General features: G+C 36.8%; 2 protein-coding genes and 1 long non-coding RNA gene across 12 annotated transcripts in view; 1 reads left to right on the top strand and 2 right to left on the bottom strand.

Moving 5' to 3' along the window:
* LOC135159761 (CREB-regulated transcription coactivator 1) overlaps positions 1 to 18,772 on the top strand; it is a 31,841-nt gene that overhangs the window by 3,156 nt on the left and 9,913 nt on the right. The window contains exons 2-8 of one of the 10 annotated variants that reach the window (XM_064115783.1): positions 2,338 to 2,586; positions 14,185 to 14,440; positions 14,783 to 14,888; positions 16,170 to 16,320; positions 16,541 to 16,579; positions 17,051 to 17,149; positions 18,060 to 18,107. In XM_064115783.1, the coding sequence (XP_063971853.1) occupies positions 2,338 to 2,586; positions 14,185 to 14,440; positions 14,783 to 14,888; positions 16,170 to 16,320; positions 16,541 to 16,579; positions 17,051 to 17,149; positions 18,060 to 18,107 (948 nt within the window). Of the gene's footprint in view, positions 1 to 2,337; positions 2,587 to 14,184; positions 14,453 to 14,782; positions 14,889 to 16,169; positions 16,321 to 16,540; positions 16,580 to 17,050; positions 17,150 to 18,059; positions 18,108 to 18,772 lie in introns of all 10 variants that reach the window. The other 9 variants (XM_064115782.1, XM_064115792.1, XM_064115784.1 and 6 more) reach the window with 9 other exon arrangements.
* On the bottom strand, positions 3,775 to 5,390 carry LOC135159774 (general odorant-binding protein 69a). The gene is made up of 6 exons (XM_064115815.1): positions 5,187 to 5,390; positions 4,843 to 4,927; positions 4,550 to 4,638; positions 4,390 to 4,489; positions 4,242 to 4,306; positions 3,775 to 4,170 (listed from the first exon to the last, which is right to left on the bottom strand). The coding sequence occupies exons 1-6, from the start codon at positions 5,253 to 5,255 to the stop codon at positions 4,153 to 4,155; spliced, it is 426 nt and encodes a 141-aa protein (XP_063971885.1). The 5' UTR covers positions 5,256 to 5,390; the 3' UTR covers positions 3,775 to 4,152.
* LOC135159776 (uncharacterized) lies at positions 10,419 to 13,437 on the bottom strand. Its single transcript, XR_010298451.1, has 3 exons — positions 13,369 to 13,437; positions 11,273 to 11,385; positions 10,419 to 10,635 (listed from the first exon to the last, which is right to left on the bottom strand). It is a non-coding gene; the product is annotated as an uncharacterized LOC135159776 (long non-coding RNA).

Below are 18,772 nucleotides of genomic sequence, written 5' to 3'. Positions count from 1 at the left end.
TCTGTACAATGATATTATTTGATATTCGCTCAATGCCGATTATAATTCTTTCGAGTTACATTCTTTACACAAGTGTAGGAAAATATTCACAGACATGAATAAGTATATCTGGTGAGCGCACGTTTGTACTCTCTTATCAGCCACGAGTATCTCGAGGACAGAATCTCCACAAACGTGAGAGAATCTGAAATTTTTTTTCTCTTCTTTTCCCCTCACGTTTCTATTTAGTTATTGAACTCACATCGTTTATTGTTTTATTTTTCACTGTTTCTGTGAAAATTATAATGTGAACGGAATAATGACCGTCGATGCTGGGTACGAAATAGAAAAATTCTAACTCCTTATGTAGAAGCCGGGATCTCATCATCATATTCAGCGTGGCCTCATTTGAATTTCTGAATTCATTTCCTTGTTACTCGGCAGCACTTCATGCGAAGAGATGTAAACAGCTTTTTTTCTTCATTTTCAATTTTGTTTATTCTTGAGAAAATTGAATTGGAGCAGAAAGAGCAATTATTGTATCTTTAATTTCCTTCTCCGCTTATAATTTTTTTTTAAATTCGTTCATTCATGTTCATTTTGTTATTCTCCTTATCGACATTGCTCAGATTTTTAATTATATTTCACGCGAGGAAGCAACATGACTTGCTTAAATCCGAAGAATGACTATTTGAAAATGACCAAGAATAAACTACCTCGTGTTGGTGCATTGAAATAATGTCCCGAGATGAAAAATTATTGTAACAAAAATAGAATCAGTTGTTCCAAAAAATTGTTATTTTCTGTGCCAGTTAGAAATCTCATTTCTAGCACGACCTATTCGTTATTTTGAACAGCTCCCAAAAAATGCTTGTTTCATGCAAAAAAAAATGAAAAATAGTTTTTTTAATTCAGCTCTCCAATAATCAGACAAAAAAATCTTAATAAAAAAAATAAGTTTGAGTTTATGATTGATATCTCCGAATCTATGGGAAATCATTTCAAGTTCAGGCGCATAACTTTTACCTTCGGGTTGGAAAGTTTGAAAAGATATGCATAAAGGTTTCTCTATCTCCCTCCTGATCCTCAGATTATTATCGAAAATTCAATTCCGAATGCGAGCGAGTACTATTCAATCGATCAGTTCATTATTGAATTGAATGGATGAATTTAATGTTCAGAATCAATAGAATTATTGATCTAAGGAAAATGTAGGAATGTTCAACATGAGACTCGTGCCTTTGAAACTTAATGATAATTGTAGACTAATTAGGAACGATTATCTAGTCATCAAGAGAATTTTCACGATTTCGACATTTTTTTGAACACACATTCTGTCATACCCATCGTGGAATTTCAGTTTCCCGGGGGCATATTTCTTGAACCGATCAACGGTACATGAACATTTACATAGTGACCACAACAGGTTTTCCAACCATTCTATTTCATTGGGTGATTCATACGATTAACATTCGAAATGGGAAACCCAATGTTCCGGGGAATGGAAAAATCTCAGTGTTAATGAAAGCTGATCGCTTTGTTAACTCAGACATTTTATATCATATGATTTTACTGTTTTTCCCTCAAATTGAAGTCCTCAAATCCTAGGTTGTTACGTAGAAAAAATGTTTATTTATGCGAAATTAATTTGCGTCAAACATTATTCTTTCCTTCCATAAACCGCAAGAGCATTAGTTACAGAAGTTAAAAGTGTAACTTTTACATACCTGTTATCATTTTTTAGGATTTTTGGCACTAGCTGAAAGTGAAAACGAAGAATTTTATTGTGCGAATGGTGGGAAATATTATTCCCTGGAAGATGCCTCGAACATATTTAATTTACATAAATGGATTTTTCCTCCTGCTGCACAGAACGTCTGTCAGCAAGAGTAGGATTTCCATAATTGAATGATTTCTCGGGAGAAAAAATTCCGATATTGTTCTGCCCCACAAAAGCATGATGTGAAATAGATAAACTTGAATGCGGGGATGGAAAAATTCCTTTCTTTCAAAAGATGATTTTTTCCTCTACAAAGGAGACATTTCACTAACGATTTCTACGAAATATTAGAACCCGCAATGAATAGGCTCTTCAGTAATTCGGATCATTTTTCCGCATACGTAACATTTTAATTTTTATTGTTATGAATATTCGAAGATAAGTTGATTTTTCTAACGAGAAACACCAAAAATCTCGAACAAGAATATGCCTGTCTCGGCTGACCGTAGACCGATTTTAATTTTCATCGTCGTCATATTTATGATTTAATATGCATGAATCACTCTCCACCATTAGATCTTAACATAAAATAGATAATTTGGGAAAAGAAAAAACGTGGTGTTGATGGAATTGCTTAGGTGGCGTCAGCAAGCAGTTCAGTTGGTGCGAGTCCTACTGGGACTGGTGGTGTCCCAGAGACTCTGTCCGTCAAGAGTGCTGGTGCTAGTCCACCCCAGTCCAGTGGCAGTAAACATCTTCACATTAACCTGGGAAATCAGTACACGGGTGGAGGATCCCTACCAAATGTTAACAACACAGTTACAAAGAGAGCACCTACGAAAGATCCTTCTCCGAACTCTGCTGCTATTCACTCTATCGATCTTAAGGTACAGAGTCATAAGTAGGCATGTCATGCAGAGAAAATTTAATGATCCAATGATTGTCACTGATACCCAGATAATTAAAATCTATTGGATTTATCGGAAATATGGACAGTTATTCGCTATTTCCATATTTCAAACGCAAACTTTTCTCTGTGATTATTATTTGTATTAGTTAGAAAATTCCATTGAGGAGATGTGAATAAGAACTTTGCGGTGATAAATTCATTTATCAATTATACTGGATAGTGAGTTTATGACGCAAGTTGAAAATCATCAATTCAAGGGACGGAAATGTTGTCTGATATATGTTAGAACCCCAATTCACTGGGATTCCCTTGACTCATTAATCCTGTAGTCAACACTAGCATGCATAGCTTAACTTGATAAACGCACCCTAGTGATTATCAATCAGATTAGCATCTAATCTTTAGCAGAAACTCAATTATATCGACCATACCACCGTGTAATTTCATACAAGAGTATTCATTAATTTTCGGAAACCTCGGCGGGCTCTTAACAAACCCGCACCCACCTATTTTACCCAACATTTCTCCTTCGTACATATTTAACGCTTAATAAGCCACAGCCACGCTTCCCTCAGCAAGATATTCTCTGAATTTGCATTATTTAATATGCCTGCCGAAGAATGAATACCTCATCGAGTAATGAAATTCAAAGTTCATGCAGTATTCATTCCAATATCTCTGTAACGTCATGTAGCTTAAAATATATCCAAATCTGAAAGTTATCCCTTTAATGAAAGCATCGAAATGCCGGCATTCGTCTTGGTGAATGTCTAATAATCAAGTTAATTAGAACAATCTCAGTTTAGTGTACTCCGCTATAATTTTTAAATGGATAGAATGAAGTTGGCAGCGCTGCATCTATTTTATCGCCAGTCGTTCCCTATCGCAAGCTATAAAAACGAAGTATTCTTCCGCTGTAATTTGAGTTTTAATTTAAAACGTTACAATTTCGAAAAGGCCTGGCAACTTGCCGGTGTTGTTGAAGAGATTCAAAATTATTTAAAGTAGAATTGAAAATATGAAAATGCCTCTAACATGGCGGAAACTTGAGGCAATTAATTTTTATGAGAGCATTAGGATATAATTAATAGATACTCACGTTTGAAATGGATAAAGACGTTTGGATTTTTCAAGGGGGAAGAAATTCATCTACCGTCGCATAAACTACGTTTGCATATTTGTATTTTATTGGAATAATTCTGTCTATTGATTCATCACTGATTAAGTATCTTAATCCTTCAGCATATCGCCTTAATAACTGCTCTAATAAATTTTCGTTGCTTATCACATGTATTACGTATTCAGGCATCGAATGACACGCACACCCATTACAATCTGTCAGGATTGGTTATCGATCCAAGGTCGGAGGAATTGAAGGTCAATGACTGGTGAAAATTTCCGGCTGAAGTATCTTGTCTTCTTCTTCATATTCTTTTGTACTACTTTCCTGCTATTCTCCAACTGCTGACATTTTCAATTAACTGATTACACTCGTTCATCTGCAAACTCGCCCAGCCTTCTTGATTTTTCTCCGTTGACCAGCTCAGATCATGAACCACAGCTGAAAGATTTTGACAAGATAATGCGTTAAGCTCGACAGATTTATCTTAAATTGAATTGATTTCGTCTTACATCTGGTCGTTTTGCTTGTACACATTTAGCAATCTCGAAGACTTTGTCACATGGATCCGCTCCAGCTGTCAATAACACAAAGATAATCAGTGGATGAATCGAAATTCAGTACACATTTCCAGGTATAATTGGGGACAAGTTTGCTTACGTTGTTTGGCGCAAGTCTCCAGAAGATCTCTAGCTGCATCCTGCATGTGATCGGGGAGGAATCCTACCAACATATCTACTTCAAGCTCACCCTCGTCAATCTAAAACAGTGGCATTGATTTTACTTGTCATGAAATTCATGATAAAATTTGAATACGTACGACTCCGAAAGCTGCGAACAGGCAGTCCATGTAGCAGGTCAAAGCTCGATTGTTGGGGAGGGCTCCAGTGTTGACTTCATCGATAAGAGCTATAAAAAATAGACTTTCAATTATTGCGATTAAATTAATCACGATCGATGTAGTAAATCGAGAGTAGTCATTCGATGGAGGCTGTTTGATGTCGGATAAGGCTACGGGCACATTCCTCAGTAGACATTTCGAATTAGAAGATCTTTATTTTTGACTGAAGTGATCTGTACTAGAATATCAAGTTCAACTCCGATCAATCTTACCTTCAGTGGTTCCATGTTCACTCATGCATCGCGCCTTATCATCCGCAACCATTGCCATCATGTCATCGGTAATGAAATCCGGGCGCTAAATGAAAGATTTAAAATGGAATAACATAAATTGACAGGGTAATGACTATATTTACGGTCAGCAAAAAATTATGGGAAATAATTCAGTTTTGTGGGTGTGTACTTTGCCTCCTTGGAGATGTCTCACTATTTTATGATGAATAAACTCAACATTAGGTTTGCAGCTAAGGGCAAACTGCTGTGAACCAGGGATTTTAACTCTTGATGTACACTGATTGTTTTAGGTGTTAGGGGTGAATAAAATAACATATTTTTACCCCTGCAGACACAAGGAGAGCTTGCATAGCCATTCCAATGAGAAAACAACAGACCATATGTCTCGCCATGTTGTACCTCGATGATGTTTTACACAGTCAACTTAAATATTTATAGAATCAATAGTATCGATAAATAATCGAACACAGTGAGTAGATGCGTTGTTCTTCGAGCAATGTATCGCACGCAAAACTGAAATATCAGTGGGTGAATGTGGAGATTATAAAGACACAAGTCACGGGATGTAGGCGGACCGATGACAGACTCTAGTACGTAAAATGGGCTTTTGTTTGTACCTGAATCATGAAAATGTCGGTGCATTTTCTATTGTCCTCTGCTCTCAAACGGTCAATATTTAAATGCCTATGTATATGACAAAACCATCAATTTTTTACTTATGTGAATGAGTGGTGAAGTATGAGCTGGCAGATTGTGCATTGGTTTACAAATCAACTTCTTGGTTTGTACTGGCCTGTTATTGGTTGGTCATACATACCTGACCTTCATTGCATCCTGCGGATGCTCTTCCGTTGTATTATATTCATTTCTTCGTTCCTGTTTTAAATAGTTTCTTTTGGTTATTAGAGTTCGGAAGATAATGATGGTACTTTTAATTTGATTCGACTGGAGGAGTGAGGTAGAGAAGGATAACTAGGGGAATTTTTCGATGACAATTATACATTGGATTACATATCGTTTTGATTCTGGGAAATTTAACGTCAGGATGATGATGCCTTTGTGGATAGCATTTATCAAGTCTTCTCTAATTACAGTTCTTTTCATTGCATATTTACGTGGTATTATTCCAATATAAGTTAGTCAATTAAGTGGTGGATAATCATACGAAAAAATAGTTCTGGAAATTTAATAAAATTTTCTCTCAATGTATTGAGGTCCAGCAGTGATCAGCATTCCTTTCCCCAATTCGTCTCTCCTTACAGTCACAGTATCAATCTGTGGATTCTGAAATAGATTCAATCCTCCAGGGATATTAATTCTTCGAATCGATTGAATGAAACTTCTGTGAGAGACATCACTTCAATATGTCTAGAGGTTGAACAAAAGTCCGAAAGCAGGACATTGTCTCTACACTAATAGTTCCCCTGAAAAGGTATTATGAAATCCTAAAGGAATTATGGTTACCAGATACATTCGAAAATGGATTCATCCTGACAATGTCTGTACCTGCCAGACACGTGATGGAGAGAAATATAATTCCGAGGAAGCGGGGAAGATAACATTGTAATCAGGTTTGTCTGATGAAGCGGTGACTCCGGGATTTATTTTTCACATCGAAAAAGCTGACCTTCAACTCTTCAGAAATCAATGAATCACTTCATAAATTTTCGTAGAAAATATCGTCAAGATTTTAGATGTTTTTAGTGTATAAAAAAGTGTTTAATTCATGGCCAAAATTGATAGGAAATATCATCATGATTTGGAGAAAAAAAAATCAAGCGTTAAATATGATGTTTTTGCAGAAGTAAATCGTAAAATACGTTTCTATTAAGATAGTCATTTACGATTTCTTAATGACGGAAAAAACCACCAGACATCATAACTGCGTTAAATATAAATTATGCTCAGTAAAATCTAATTGGCACTCAGCAAACAGCTGTTTATGCGTAGGCTTTTCTTTGGGTAAAATATCATTTACTTAGAGGATAAACTGTACTCCAAGTGTGATTTGTTTATTTATCCTTGTTACGTAATTTTCTATAACAATTTTCACTCCGCTATACACGACCTTCCCCGTCTTCTAAAACCATTGTGTGAAAACTTATCTTTCCCCCTAAATATTTTGCGTGATTTATGTACAGCCTAATAATTCTTGCATGTTCTCCATCCAATCTTTTTCCAATTTATCACCATCTCAAGGCAGCAATAAATTATCGCTATCAAATAGAAATTTGGTGATAGTAAAACGATAATTATGAAATACAACCGAGCCTTTGAGTAATAATTTTTATTTATTTGAAGAGCACACTTCATTCGATTATTATTTGCGTCGGTCTATTAATAATCCAAATAATAAATGCATTCCTTTGAGTTTGCATGTACCTGTTTATTATTAGTGGAGTTATCAATGTATCAATGTATGTACATGCTTATGTCGTATATGCAACATGGAAAGTTCAAGATCATTGGATTGACCGTGTGCTACCGGTCGTATAATGGCTCTCGGTACACAGCGTCTGTGCTCGCCCGGTTCTCTCAGTTTGTTATGCAATGGGGTCACACATTGCCGGTGAAGATAGACACCGAGACGCGCGAATGCCCTGAATGCTATACTGGTGCACCACGAGATTGCGTTACATTTCAAACTACTGTTGGGGATTAAGTGCAATCCTCGAATGATTATGGAATACTAATTAACTGGACCAACAACTATCGTCGAAGGGTCTCAGCCGCACCTGGGGCTCGAGGGTTCCCCATTTTATGAACCTGAAAAATCCAGGAAATTAATTACCTTCAAGGAAATTACCGGAAATAATTAAAAATTTACAATTATCGACGCTGGGTATTCATAATTTTATTTTCAATTTCCCTCAGGCAATTTGATTGATTTGATGATTGAAAATGCTTGAATCTATGGTATGGTCTGTACCAAAAAATAAATTGAGCTTTTTTAAAGGAAAATATGTGTTTAATAACGGAAAAGCTCACTGAATATTCGGTATATATGGGAGATCTTTTACCTAGTGAAAACATTGGAAATTCAATTTCCTCAGAAATTTACCCCGAAAGCGTGAGGGAATCCGGAGCCGAGATTTTCAACTCCGTCAGCAGTTGAGTAAAACACACACCCCTTCCCCATTGAACCCAACGAAATTAACTTGCGGCACGTGTTCCCCTCGGCTCTAATACGCCCATATCACCGCCAGTGTATTGATCTTACCGACTTTTTATTAAATCTCATGTATCATTTTTAATTGATACTGATTTAGTTCCGGTTCATCCCTCTGGAATCTCCACCTTTGAAGGCCAATTATTCAGACGCTCACAAGTGCCCACCTCCACAATGCGATAGACCAGATATTAATAAATTATTGACCTAACGTGATTTTAGGGATTTCGGGGAATCGATAATATAGGAGAGAGCCGGGCAAAATGGCGTATTGTATGGTTTTATGGTCATTGTCAGGGAAATGTCAAACAAAATTTGATGGCAGTGCGATAAAAAAAAATTCCAAGGACCTGGGGAACAGTAAAATTTTAAAATTTATCAAGATGCTTGAGGAGTTAAATGAAAATCAATTGATAAACATGTTAATGACCATTGAAGCTCAATGACGGCCATGACCGAGTTACTTTTACCTGAATGAATGTCACAATAGCTGATAGAGCCGGACAAAAACTAGAGATGATATAAAATACGATACAAAAAAGGGGAAAAATACAGTATCAAGGGGACAGGAAAAATAAAAAGTATGGTGCATCGGGGCATGTGTAGTTGACGGTCCTATACACGGTTGTTGAACACCAACGGTGGTTCAGGGGGACGAGGATAGGGCGAGGGTTGTGGCACCGCTGGCGGGGTATGTTGGAGAGAAGTATTGATCGTAACTGCAGGCACTCATTCGCTTGTTCCGGGGCGCGTGCTATGTGTCGCTGCATCCTTGCTGCAACTACTATTAACGAGCCACTGCAAGAATTTTTTCAAATATTTTTTCCTTTTAATTCTATTTTTTCCCCGTCTGGAACTCCCTGAATTGCACAGGCTTCTGCAATTCTGATTTTATTTTAATTCACACAATCTCAATTTTTTTGGTAAAATGTCTCTGTGCTCGTTGCTCTGGGGGATTTTTATTGAAATTGTTGCTCTTTGGGATAAATGACCAAACAATTTCAGAGATTATCCGGTGATGAACTCTGATCGTTCCCTCAACGTTTCAGATGTCCTCTAGCATTCGTATAAAAATTTAGGAATAATGAGTTGTTGGTGGAAAATTTTCGCTGATTATTTTTCCCACCCAAATTTCAGCCAATAGAATTGCACCATTTGTTGATATTTTGTATAGCCTACCTCGAATATCAGCGATTATTTTTCCCATCCAAATCTTGGCCAATAGGATTGCACCATTCGACGTTATTTTGTATAGTCAACACGGTATTTCAGCGGATATTCTTGAAAATTACACTGGAAATTTTGCATGTTGATATATATAAAAAAAAACAAATGTTGAAGTAACCCTCAATTGTATCTGACAGATTAAATGGCAATTCGTTGAAAATTATGTCTCATGGTGCAATTCTATCGGCCAAGATTTGGATGCAAAAAATAATCCCCCGAATACCACTCGAACTTCGAAATTATCTGATATTTCCCTCAAGGTTCCCTACAAATAAATAAGCTTGTCAAGTTTTCCAGAAAAATCACTCGCGCTTCGCGCTCGTGATTTTTAGACTGGAAAACTTGACACGTTCATTTGTTTGCAACGAACCTATCGGGAAATATCCGATAATTTCGGAGCTCTTGTGGTATTACATGCGATAATTTTTTGAATATTTTGGTAAACAAACGACACTTAACCAAATAAACCTCTTTTCATGTCATGGCACAATTCTCTTGGCCGAAATTTGGATAGGAAAAATAATCCCCTGAATACCACTCGAGCTTCAAAATTATAGAATATTTCCCTCTAGGTTCCCTGCATACAAATGAAGTCGTCAAGTTTTTCAGGAAAAATCACTCGTGCTTCGCACTCGTGATTTTTTAGCCTGAAAAACTTGACTCCTTCATTTGTTTGCAACGAATCTATCGGGAAATATTCGATAATTTTGAACCACTTGTGGTATTATATGTGAATATTTTCTGCTCGTGGAACTGAGAAAAATAGGAAATTCACTGGCACGAGAATTTCGTCTTGACTCCGAGCTAATCGGAACTATTGTCGTTATCTTTCCAATAATACTTCATTCATCGATAGAGGCCGAGTGAATCGATCGTCACGATATCAACTAGATACAATCATGATAGACAAGTACCAAGAACATTCGGAGCAAGTGTGAATAATAAATCATTACAAGGCATTCCCCCTGCCCAATAGTATTGCGAGATTCTCGAAGCCGTATTGAACACAAAGACGGGGAGAGTGAGGGAGAGAGACAAATGAATAGGGTGGCGTATCTATTTTCGTACCCGGAATAGTGCATAAAATTGACTCGTCGTTATTTATTCCACAGGTGGCGGTGTCCCTGAATAAAGTACAATCCCTCTGCCTCCTCGCCCTCTTCATCATCCCCAGTGAGGGGTAAAAGGCTTTAGTTCTTCGGTTAAATCCCATATTTTGTAGTCCCCTAGATAATGACATCCGTTGTGATATCCCTCTCATACGTTTTCCAAGATGGATACTCATATTTTATCCAACCCCTTCCGTCAAGCGGATATGCCCAGCCCCTCGCCACCTTCGTTGCTCTAAGGAAATCGATTTCGGTCAGGTTCCGCTCCTGGGAACAATCATCGTCAGTATTATCGTTCCTGCTTTTGCGGTTTTCAGTGAAAACATACATATTCACATGTATACTAAGAAAATGCATATATTGACATTTACCCAATAATTTCAGACTCGTAAATGACTGCGATCGCGAAAAATACCACTCGAGTGAATCATCAGGTACTTAGAAATATTACGGTGATAGTGCTACCAACAAAATGCAACACAGAAAGTAAACAATCTTTTTCACAATCGGAGCACATTAATTTTTAGAACATGAAGAATATCAATTTGTTTTGATTTCAATGCAGTTGACAATTGTTAACAGGTCACTTGATAAATAATTGGAAAGAAACACCGGCTTTCTGGTGCATCCTGGGAATTTTCCAGAGTACATTAGCTATTTGTTGTTTGTGCCGAACCATAAGGACTGTCTTTGGATATTTTTAAGGACTTTTTATAGAATAATTAGTACGAATGAGTCATTAATTCACAAATAAAAAAACACGGGGACAATAATTTCGTGGGCCAATGTCGTTTGATAGCGGTACTCTTCGCTGAAGTTTCGGGAGACTTGTACATATATTGTTAATGATTACATAAGGAAAGTGAACAATACAAACTATCGTAGGGGAGTATCGAACTCTTACTCGGTCAAACGAGGATATTCGACTCTTGCGTCGTTCCATTTCACATATCTTCGATCGCTTTTTCCTTCGGTGAACAGCCACCCTGCCTCCACCCCCATTTCGCCCACGAGTGCCTGACCCCAAAGAGAATACAATAAGAATGTGGTTCGATGAAAAAATTGGAGCAGAATTGAGGCGAAATAATTAATTGAAAGAAGATGAGCTCAATGTGGAGATGTATTTTTAAAATCATTTTAAATCATGGAGACATTAATATGATTTTCTTGCAATTAATTTGATACTCGTGTATGGAGAGAAAAATTATGTGACTGTACCGTAATCTGCCAGTCACAACAGTATAAATATACAATTGTTCCAGAATATATATATTTTTTAAATTGATCAAAAAACTTGAACGAAAAATCATTTCTCAGTCGCTGCATTCAACAAAATATTCACAAACTGTCAAAAATTGCAGGAAATTATATGAATAGCAGAGATGGCGCATGGAAGTTTGTAGTAACATAGGGGGTAAATGGGAAAGGGGTAGGTGAGGGGGTCGTAGGAAAGGATCGAGTGCTTTGAATGGGTACTCCTGGGAATCTGTAAGAATGAATAAGCAGGTCACCGTCGCCGTCGTCGTCGTGACACGCAGAGAGACGTCGGCTGCCGCTACGTTTGCTGTCGCGTGGGCGTTACGGAATTGTCCCGTGGGGGAGTGTGGGGAAAGAGGTGGAGTTTGATGTAGTGGGGATAGGATGGAAGAGAAGGAGGGTGAAAAGCTTTGGTAGGAAATAAAGGAGAGAAGAAAAGGGTGCAGAGTCGATCGGTTCCCGACCTCGCCAACTCTGGGGCTCAACGTGGCCTCGCCATTCACCCGTACTGTCACTGCTTCATTCTGTATAGCTTTGACACAACCGGAGGGGCGAGGGGAGGAACGGTGAGAACAGAATTTATGGAGCGAAATGCCGAATTTCTTTTGAGATTAGCTTGGGCAATTATGCGATTGTAAATAGGAAAAAAAATGCCGCGAATGTTTAGAAAAAATTCATCGAAGAGTAGAGCTCTGGAAATTCGTTTAAAAAAATCGCCAATATTGAAAACAGACAATGATAACTCGAATGAATGGAGCTGATAAGATGATTTTCCAAATTGAATCCATATTTTTCGAGTTAAAAAATCATTATCTTTCTAATTATTTATGCCTGAGGGAAATTGAACAATTTTATTTTTTAAATATTGTCATTATTACCATTACAAACAAGTGGATGGTAATTATTTGTCACATTTAGGAGGTTATTTATTTTATTTAGGTTTTTTTTTTTCAAGTAAATCAATATTTGAGAAAGTTATGTATATTTTTCTGTCAGTGCGTGTGTTGCAACACTCGGTGAGAGCGAAAAATAATTTGAGGAAGAAAAACGCCGCGGCGATGGGCCGCCGAAGGTCACTTTAGTGCGTTGATTGTTATTTTACAAAAATGCATAGCTAAAAAGCCAGGTAATACGCACGTTAAATACAAATCAAGCAGGCTCACCTTGAACCTTGGAAGCTCACTCGTAGCGCTCACGAGCGCATTACAATTAATAATTTTACGTGGACAAGAAGGGAAGGGGTATGGTAATGCGAGCGGAAATATTGGAACAATTCTTTTCTATTCAAATAGCCGAAGGAAATATGTTTCCGTGAAGAACATCGTCGGCGATTCTTCAACATCTGACGATAATGCAAAATTGAGTATTGCTAGTGGTGCGATTGAGGTGAAGCAAATGACATAATAAAAATGGAAATAAAATTATTGTCGAGCACTCAGGAGCGCAAATTGACAAGCCATGATTGGGTAATTTCATCAACTAATTGTTGAAATTCCTCAAACATGCAGTTTTCTTCGTGTATACTTTTACGTTGAGATTTTTTTGCTCATCATGAAGAAAATAAAAATGAGATTCATGTGCGATTACGTCCTTGCGCTCTCGAAGGAGATGAATATTTCTTCAAATAATAAAAAATTAGAGGAGTGAAGTTTTTTCATAGCGAATAGTATTGCGCAGCGACAAAGTTGCTTTCAGTGTTGGGTAATGTTCAATGTTATAGTTAATTGAAGCATTATAGATTACCTTGAGCTTCAACAGTAGGTCAATCAGCGAAGGACCTAATCCGTACCGTTGACTTCAATATTTCTCCTTTCATTAAACTTTCAGGTGAGAAAAAAACAAAGGAAATTTCCTATAAATAACTCTGGTGAGAATTGATTAATACTAAATCAGGAACTTTCCATCATACTACATCCGCTCATTCAGTCATAAATGATTCATCAATTTTTTACATACCATCTGAATGTTTTACACGTGGATGGTTATCGAGTGAATTCCTTATGGCAGTTGGATAACGATTGTCAAATACCATTGCATTGAATTCCTCTCATACCCTTGCTCTAATACCACTGGCTTGATACCCGTCTTGGACAATTTAATGTAATTCCGGTGGCACGTAAACTGCCTGCAACCTTCAATGGATGGTTTAAGAGCCGTCACGAGACGGCTGAAATTCCATTCGCGTTTAATCAATTCAATAAGTAGTTGAAATATGTCGAAGACATTTGAATGAATATGTCAAGTATTGTTGACATATTCACTGTCATGCCAGAGAGATTCTAAGACAACAAAACTTCATAAAGTTTAAAATCTAATGGGAAATCTTCTTAAAAGTTAATGTCATATTAAGGCACATGATCTGTGCTGATAAAAAACTTTGTTTTATGGAGAAATTATTTTTGTGGGAAAAGTATTCTTTTCTGTTTACAAAATTGCAGTGAAGCAAGTGAATAGCACTTTTATGACAGGATGATTTTTTCAAAATGCAACTGGGCTGTGCACAAATGTAATTCTCTCAATCGCAGAATGGTTACTATTATTATTTTATTATTTTTTCAGACGGCACTAAGTAATTTAGAAGAAATGCAGCACAATCCAATGATGTACAGAAGTAACGATCGAGGTAGGAGTATGCACGGTGTTGGACCAATGAGATCACGACCGATGGAAAAAAGATACGATACATCACCCTATAGTGGTACATACCTGTCACCCCCACTGCCAGACACGTGGAGAAGAACGAATTCGGATTCAGCGTTACATCAGAGTGCCAATGAGGCCTGTCAGGCCACGTCTCCAATTCCTCATCGCAGAGGTAGCGATGCATGTCGGTGTTTTTTTTTTGTTTTACTTCTTTTCCAATTTTACAATGGTTTTATTCCTATTGATAATTCAAGTGATACAATTCCTGCAATGAAATTTGTATTCAGGATTTTACTCGGGATTTTTGCTCCATCTCAGAGAAGATTTTTAATGAAATGCAATTTCCATGGAAGCATTTCAATCCTTATCAAACAAAATTCATTGATTATCCACTAAAAAACCTAACAAATGTACAGGTTTTTTCATGACAGGGGTGCTTCTACCCCCCCCTTTTGTATATTCTTGACTTTATATGTGTGTCTTGATAAATCATATTTTCTATTGCTCATTACAGATCAACATGCGATGGGTAACGCCTCTGGGGACAACAGGGATGGTCATCATGGTTTTATCGAACGACCAAGATCTTCCTGTGAGATGCCTCGAGTACCCGGAATACAGTAAGTCAATTATCTCGACATTCACTTTTCATTCGATCTGTGTCAGAAGTTTATTCGTATCTGAGGGGCACGAGTCGTGTAATCCAATAATACAGTTATATACGGAAACAGTTCAAAGTTAAAATTGTTATAAAATGATTCGCTGCACTCGTCAACCTCCAATGATCCTTATTTGAATTCGGATTGGTAATTGAATTCAGTAACGCATCATTTCTGTCCCTTGGCTTTGATTTTTCATTTGGAATTCTTAATTTTAGAGTCTTTATTTCGAATACTCAAATATTATTATGAAAAATCTACTTAAATTTTTATATCAATGAACAATAAATATTCGGATTAAATGATTCGCTCGAGCAATCGAGTAATTGGGCAGAGTGATGTGCATAATTGAATGGGCACAAAATCCGGCATTTGACGAGAGAACGACGGTTGAACCAGGGTTATTTTCGTTGGCTAACTCTGATACCCGTGACCGGTCAATGGTTCGCAAATAAAGTTGTTACCAATGGCCTCATATACCCAGTGCAAATTCAATATTCACGAATCATTATCGATCTGGATTCGACGTTTCGTATTGTATACAAAATTAAAGTTTCAAGTGAAGTAGAGTGAATATATTCCAGTCCAATCCGAGGATTAAAAAATTCAAGTGAGGAATTAATTAAAATATCGAGAACATAAAGTAATGGCCGACTTTTTAGGGGAAGTTATTGGACATGAGAAAATGCGAAAATAATTGATGGAGTTCAAACAGAAATTTTCAATTATATCCTGTGTTCATACTCCGGAGATTTTTATGCTAGAGGGATATTCACACCGAATTCGGAAAGTTTAACAAAGGTTTTCAGCTGGTTATGAGATGTTTTATTGAGTTTTTATCATATGAAATAATAGTGGAATGCCTCCTTTAGTTAGGAACTGGGGTTTTGATTTGATCGTTTGGAGGAGACGTCAGGGAATTGATTATTCTGATAAAATCTGTTCTTGAAAAATGGAATTTCTGGGCGCTTTCAATATGAGAGATGAAGATCAGCTCCCTTTCTCCTTTGACTGAGATCGATCAAAGTTAATTGGATGTGGCACTTCTGGAGATGATTTATTGAATCAACATTCAGTTTTAATTCGAGGGCTCCGGATAATACGAGGACATTTGAGATTTCTTTTGCAAATATGGATATCTCGAAATCGTCAGTAAGACATATTTCAGAATTAGGCAAAAGATTAACTGACATTATTTTCTACGAACGTAGACTTTCAATAATCTTGTGTTGTTTTTTTCAGTATATATCCAAGCTCACAACCACCAGGTCCCCAGACACCAATTAGTAACAATACGGGTTCTCTGCCAGATCTGAGTAACGTTCACTTCCCCTCACCACTTCATACACCACTGGATCAAGAGGATCACTCCAGTAGTACGCAGTATAGCAATGTGAGTCACTTTTTCATTCATAAATTACCAGACAAACCAACAAAATCGTTTTTCAAAGGATCAGCCAAGATGATTATGATAATAAGCAATACAGGGAGCAAACGAATCGTCTCACTATTGAAGCACAGTATTACACAGTTTCGTTTTTTATATTAATTTCAATGATAATAAGATAATTGAGCTTGATTGAGGTATTTCATTTTCTTCGCTTTTCTAACAGCGTATTCAGTCCGATGCCACTTCCATAGATTTACCGAAGGTATGCCAAGGAATTACTCCGGTTTTCTTTCTGTCAGAGTGTATCATACATTTTTCTTCAATTAAAAAACATCATATTTCAATATTTTTCATGTTATTTAGCCGCACAATGCTTTAATCGGATTTGACCCATTGGGGCACATCGTACTACCCCACTTGTCGCTCTTTTATCGTGGTGTTTGTGTAAATATGGGCTCCGCTTCTATTACTGCACTAGTGTCAGGACCCAAACCCAACTTCTCTCACTCTTGCTCCCATGGGTTAAATATCGAAAATATAATAAAGCAAATGCACATTTTTTTTGTACTGAGGTAAATTGTTAAGACTGGATATTAAAATTATTCCATCTCTAGCACGAGAATAACATTTCATATTATTCGTGTAAATGCGTGTGGAATGTCCAGGCGATAAACAATATATATGTGAAGTTGGATAAAAGAAAAGAAGAAATCGCTCTGTGGATTTATTCCAGAGTCCTCAAACGGGCAGTCCTACGACCTTGTCGCCAACCAGCTTGGCACAAGCTGGGAGGCTATCCTTTTCACAGGAACACAGTCCACCAGCCGCCCAAGTAAATATTCCTGGTCCATTTTTAGATTGTGTTGTCTGGATTGTTTAGTTGTAGTCAGTTGTTGTACGGAAACAACATAAAATGTTGAATAAACTAGATTTATCGAGTCTGAAACCCTAGATGATAGGGAAATCATCATAAGTTAATGAACGAAGTCTCTTTTTTGACGAGAGATATGAATCGAAAAATTTCTTAGACTGTTTGTTGATGAATTTTGTGTAGAAACATGGATTAAGACACATGAGATAATGTTTTCGGGGCCCACAACTTCACTGTCTGTGCTTGAAACAAAGTGCATGATTGCAAAGTGCTCGTTGAAAAATACCAAGCAAATAATTGCATATTGTTTGTGATTTTATGTCTTCTTCGGCTGATGAATTATCGATTTACTTCTGAGGGAATGTAATTTTCAGGCACAATATTCTTGATATTTTCAGAACATTTTCAATCATCAAATTGAAACTACCCTCTTACAAAATTTAATTTGTATTTGTGTGTTGTAGAAATGCATGAAATCCGCTTCCATATTTTTAATCACCACAATTTTCTTCTCTCGCCTCATTTGTATCATTATCGCCTTCACGAAAGAGCCAAGAGAAGCCTACCCGTATGTTTCGAAGGTATCCTCAATCCATTGTAGTGGAAAAGGTCGTAAGTTGGCTGCATGAAAGAGATTGCTATCAGCCCGATCATCATCTACCCCTTTGTTCCTTACTCCCAGTGCTTATTTTCATCCCTTATTCTAACTTTTATGTTTAACCGTTTCTGACACTCTCATTATCCTTTATTTATCGCTCATTATTTTTATTTCTTTACGAAACACGATTTTTTTTCACTTTTATTTATATTTTAAACACTTTTTGATTTTGCCTTTTTTTGTAGTGGTTTCTTTGTCTTTATTATTTTGCAGAACCATTTATCAGTGCCTGTTAACTCTAGGTTTCTCCATACATGTAAGGTCAGTAGTGAACAGTTTTTCTTTGGTTTTTCATTTCGCTTCTTATAATTTCATGAATAAATTGCAACTGTCTTTTCTGTGATTACGGATAAAGAAGATAAGTGATTCAGTCATCAATTACCCTATTTAAGGTTTCGATTTATCAAAGTTCATCCTGTAATCACAGAATCCGTTCCTTAGTAGGTTCCTAGATATTTTTGATCAATATTTAAAGTCATCCTCTGCATTTGAACGACTCGTCTGAATGGATGTTTCGCTTAAAACTAGTGAAGATAATTTTAGCTCTGAATTTCAGATTTATACGGAGGGTGAGGAATAGGATTTATTGAAGTGGAGAGAAGTTTGTTTTTGAAGTCGCTATTGAGATTCAATTTAATGTTATTCTATTTATATCCAAGTGAAACAAGATGAAAATACTAACGAGAAATGGATATTATAAAAGTTTATTCAAGCTCGATAGATACCCCTTCGTGAGATCGTGAGACATAGTGTCTCTGTTTGGATTTTTAATTTAAGAAAATACTTGGAATGGCTGCACTCCATGGAGAACGTTTATAAAAAAAATAAGCGTTTACAGTGAGAGATATTGCGTAGGTTTGTTATTGTATTTTCCCTTCTCTGGCGAATAAGAGAAGAAAAGCAATTTAAATTACTAGTCAAGGCCC

The sequence above is a fragment of the Diachasmimorpha longicaudata genome, chromosome 2, assembly GCF_034640455.1.
Source record: "Diachasmimorpha longicaudata isolate KC_UGA_2023 chromosome 2, iyDiaLong2, whole genome shotgun sequence".
Taxonomy (NCBI): Eukaryota; Metazoa; Arthropoda; class Insecta; order Hymenoptera; family Braconidae; genus Diachasmimorpha; species Diachasmimorpha longicaudata.
The sequence above is the reverse complement of the archived record's forward strand: the minus strand, read 5'-3'. Positions and strand labels throughout refer to the sequence as shown.

What these genes read in the sequence shown, in the direction of transcription:
- LOC135159774 (XM_064115815.1), bottom strand. Translation starts at nt 5,255, where the DNA reads ATGGCGAGACATATGGTCTGTTGTTTTCTCATTGGAATGGCTATGCAA. An exon ending in TGTTCGCAGCTTTCGGAGTC is followed by an intron (nt 4,490 to 4,549) that starts GTACGTATTCAA and finishes CCACTGTTTTAG; the next exon opens with ATTGACGAGGGTGAGCTTGA. An exon ending in GGAGACTTGCGCCAAACAAC is followed by an intron (nt 4,307 to 4,389) that starts GTAAGCAAACTT and finishes TGTTATTGACAG; the next exon opens with CTGGAGCGGATCCATGTGAC.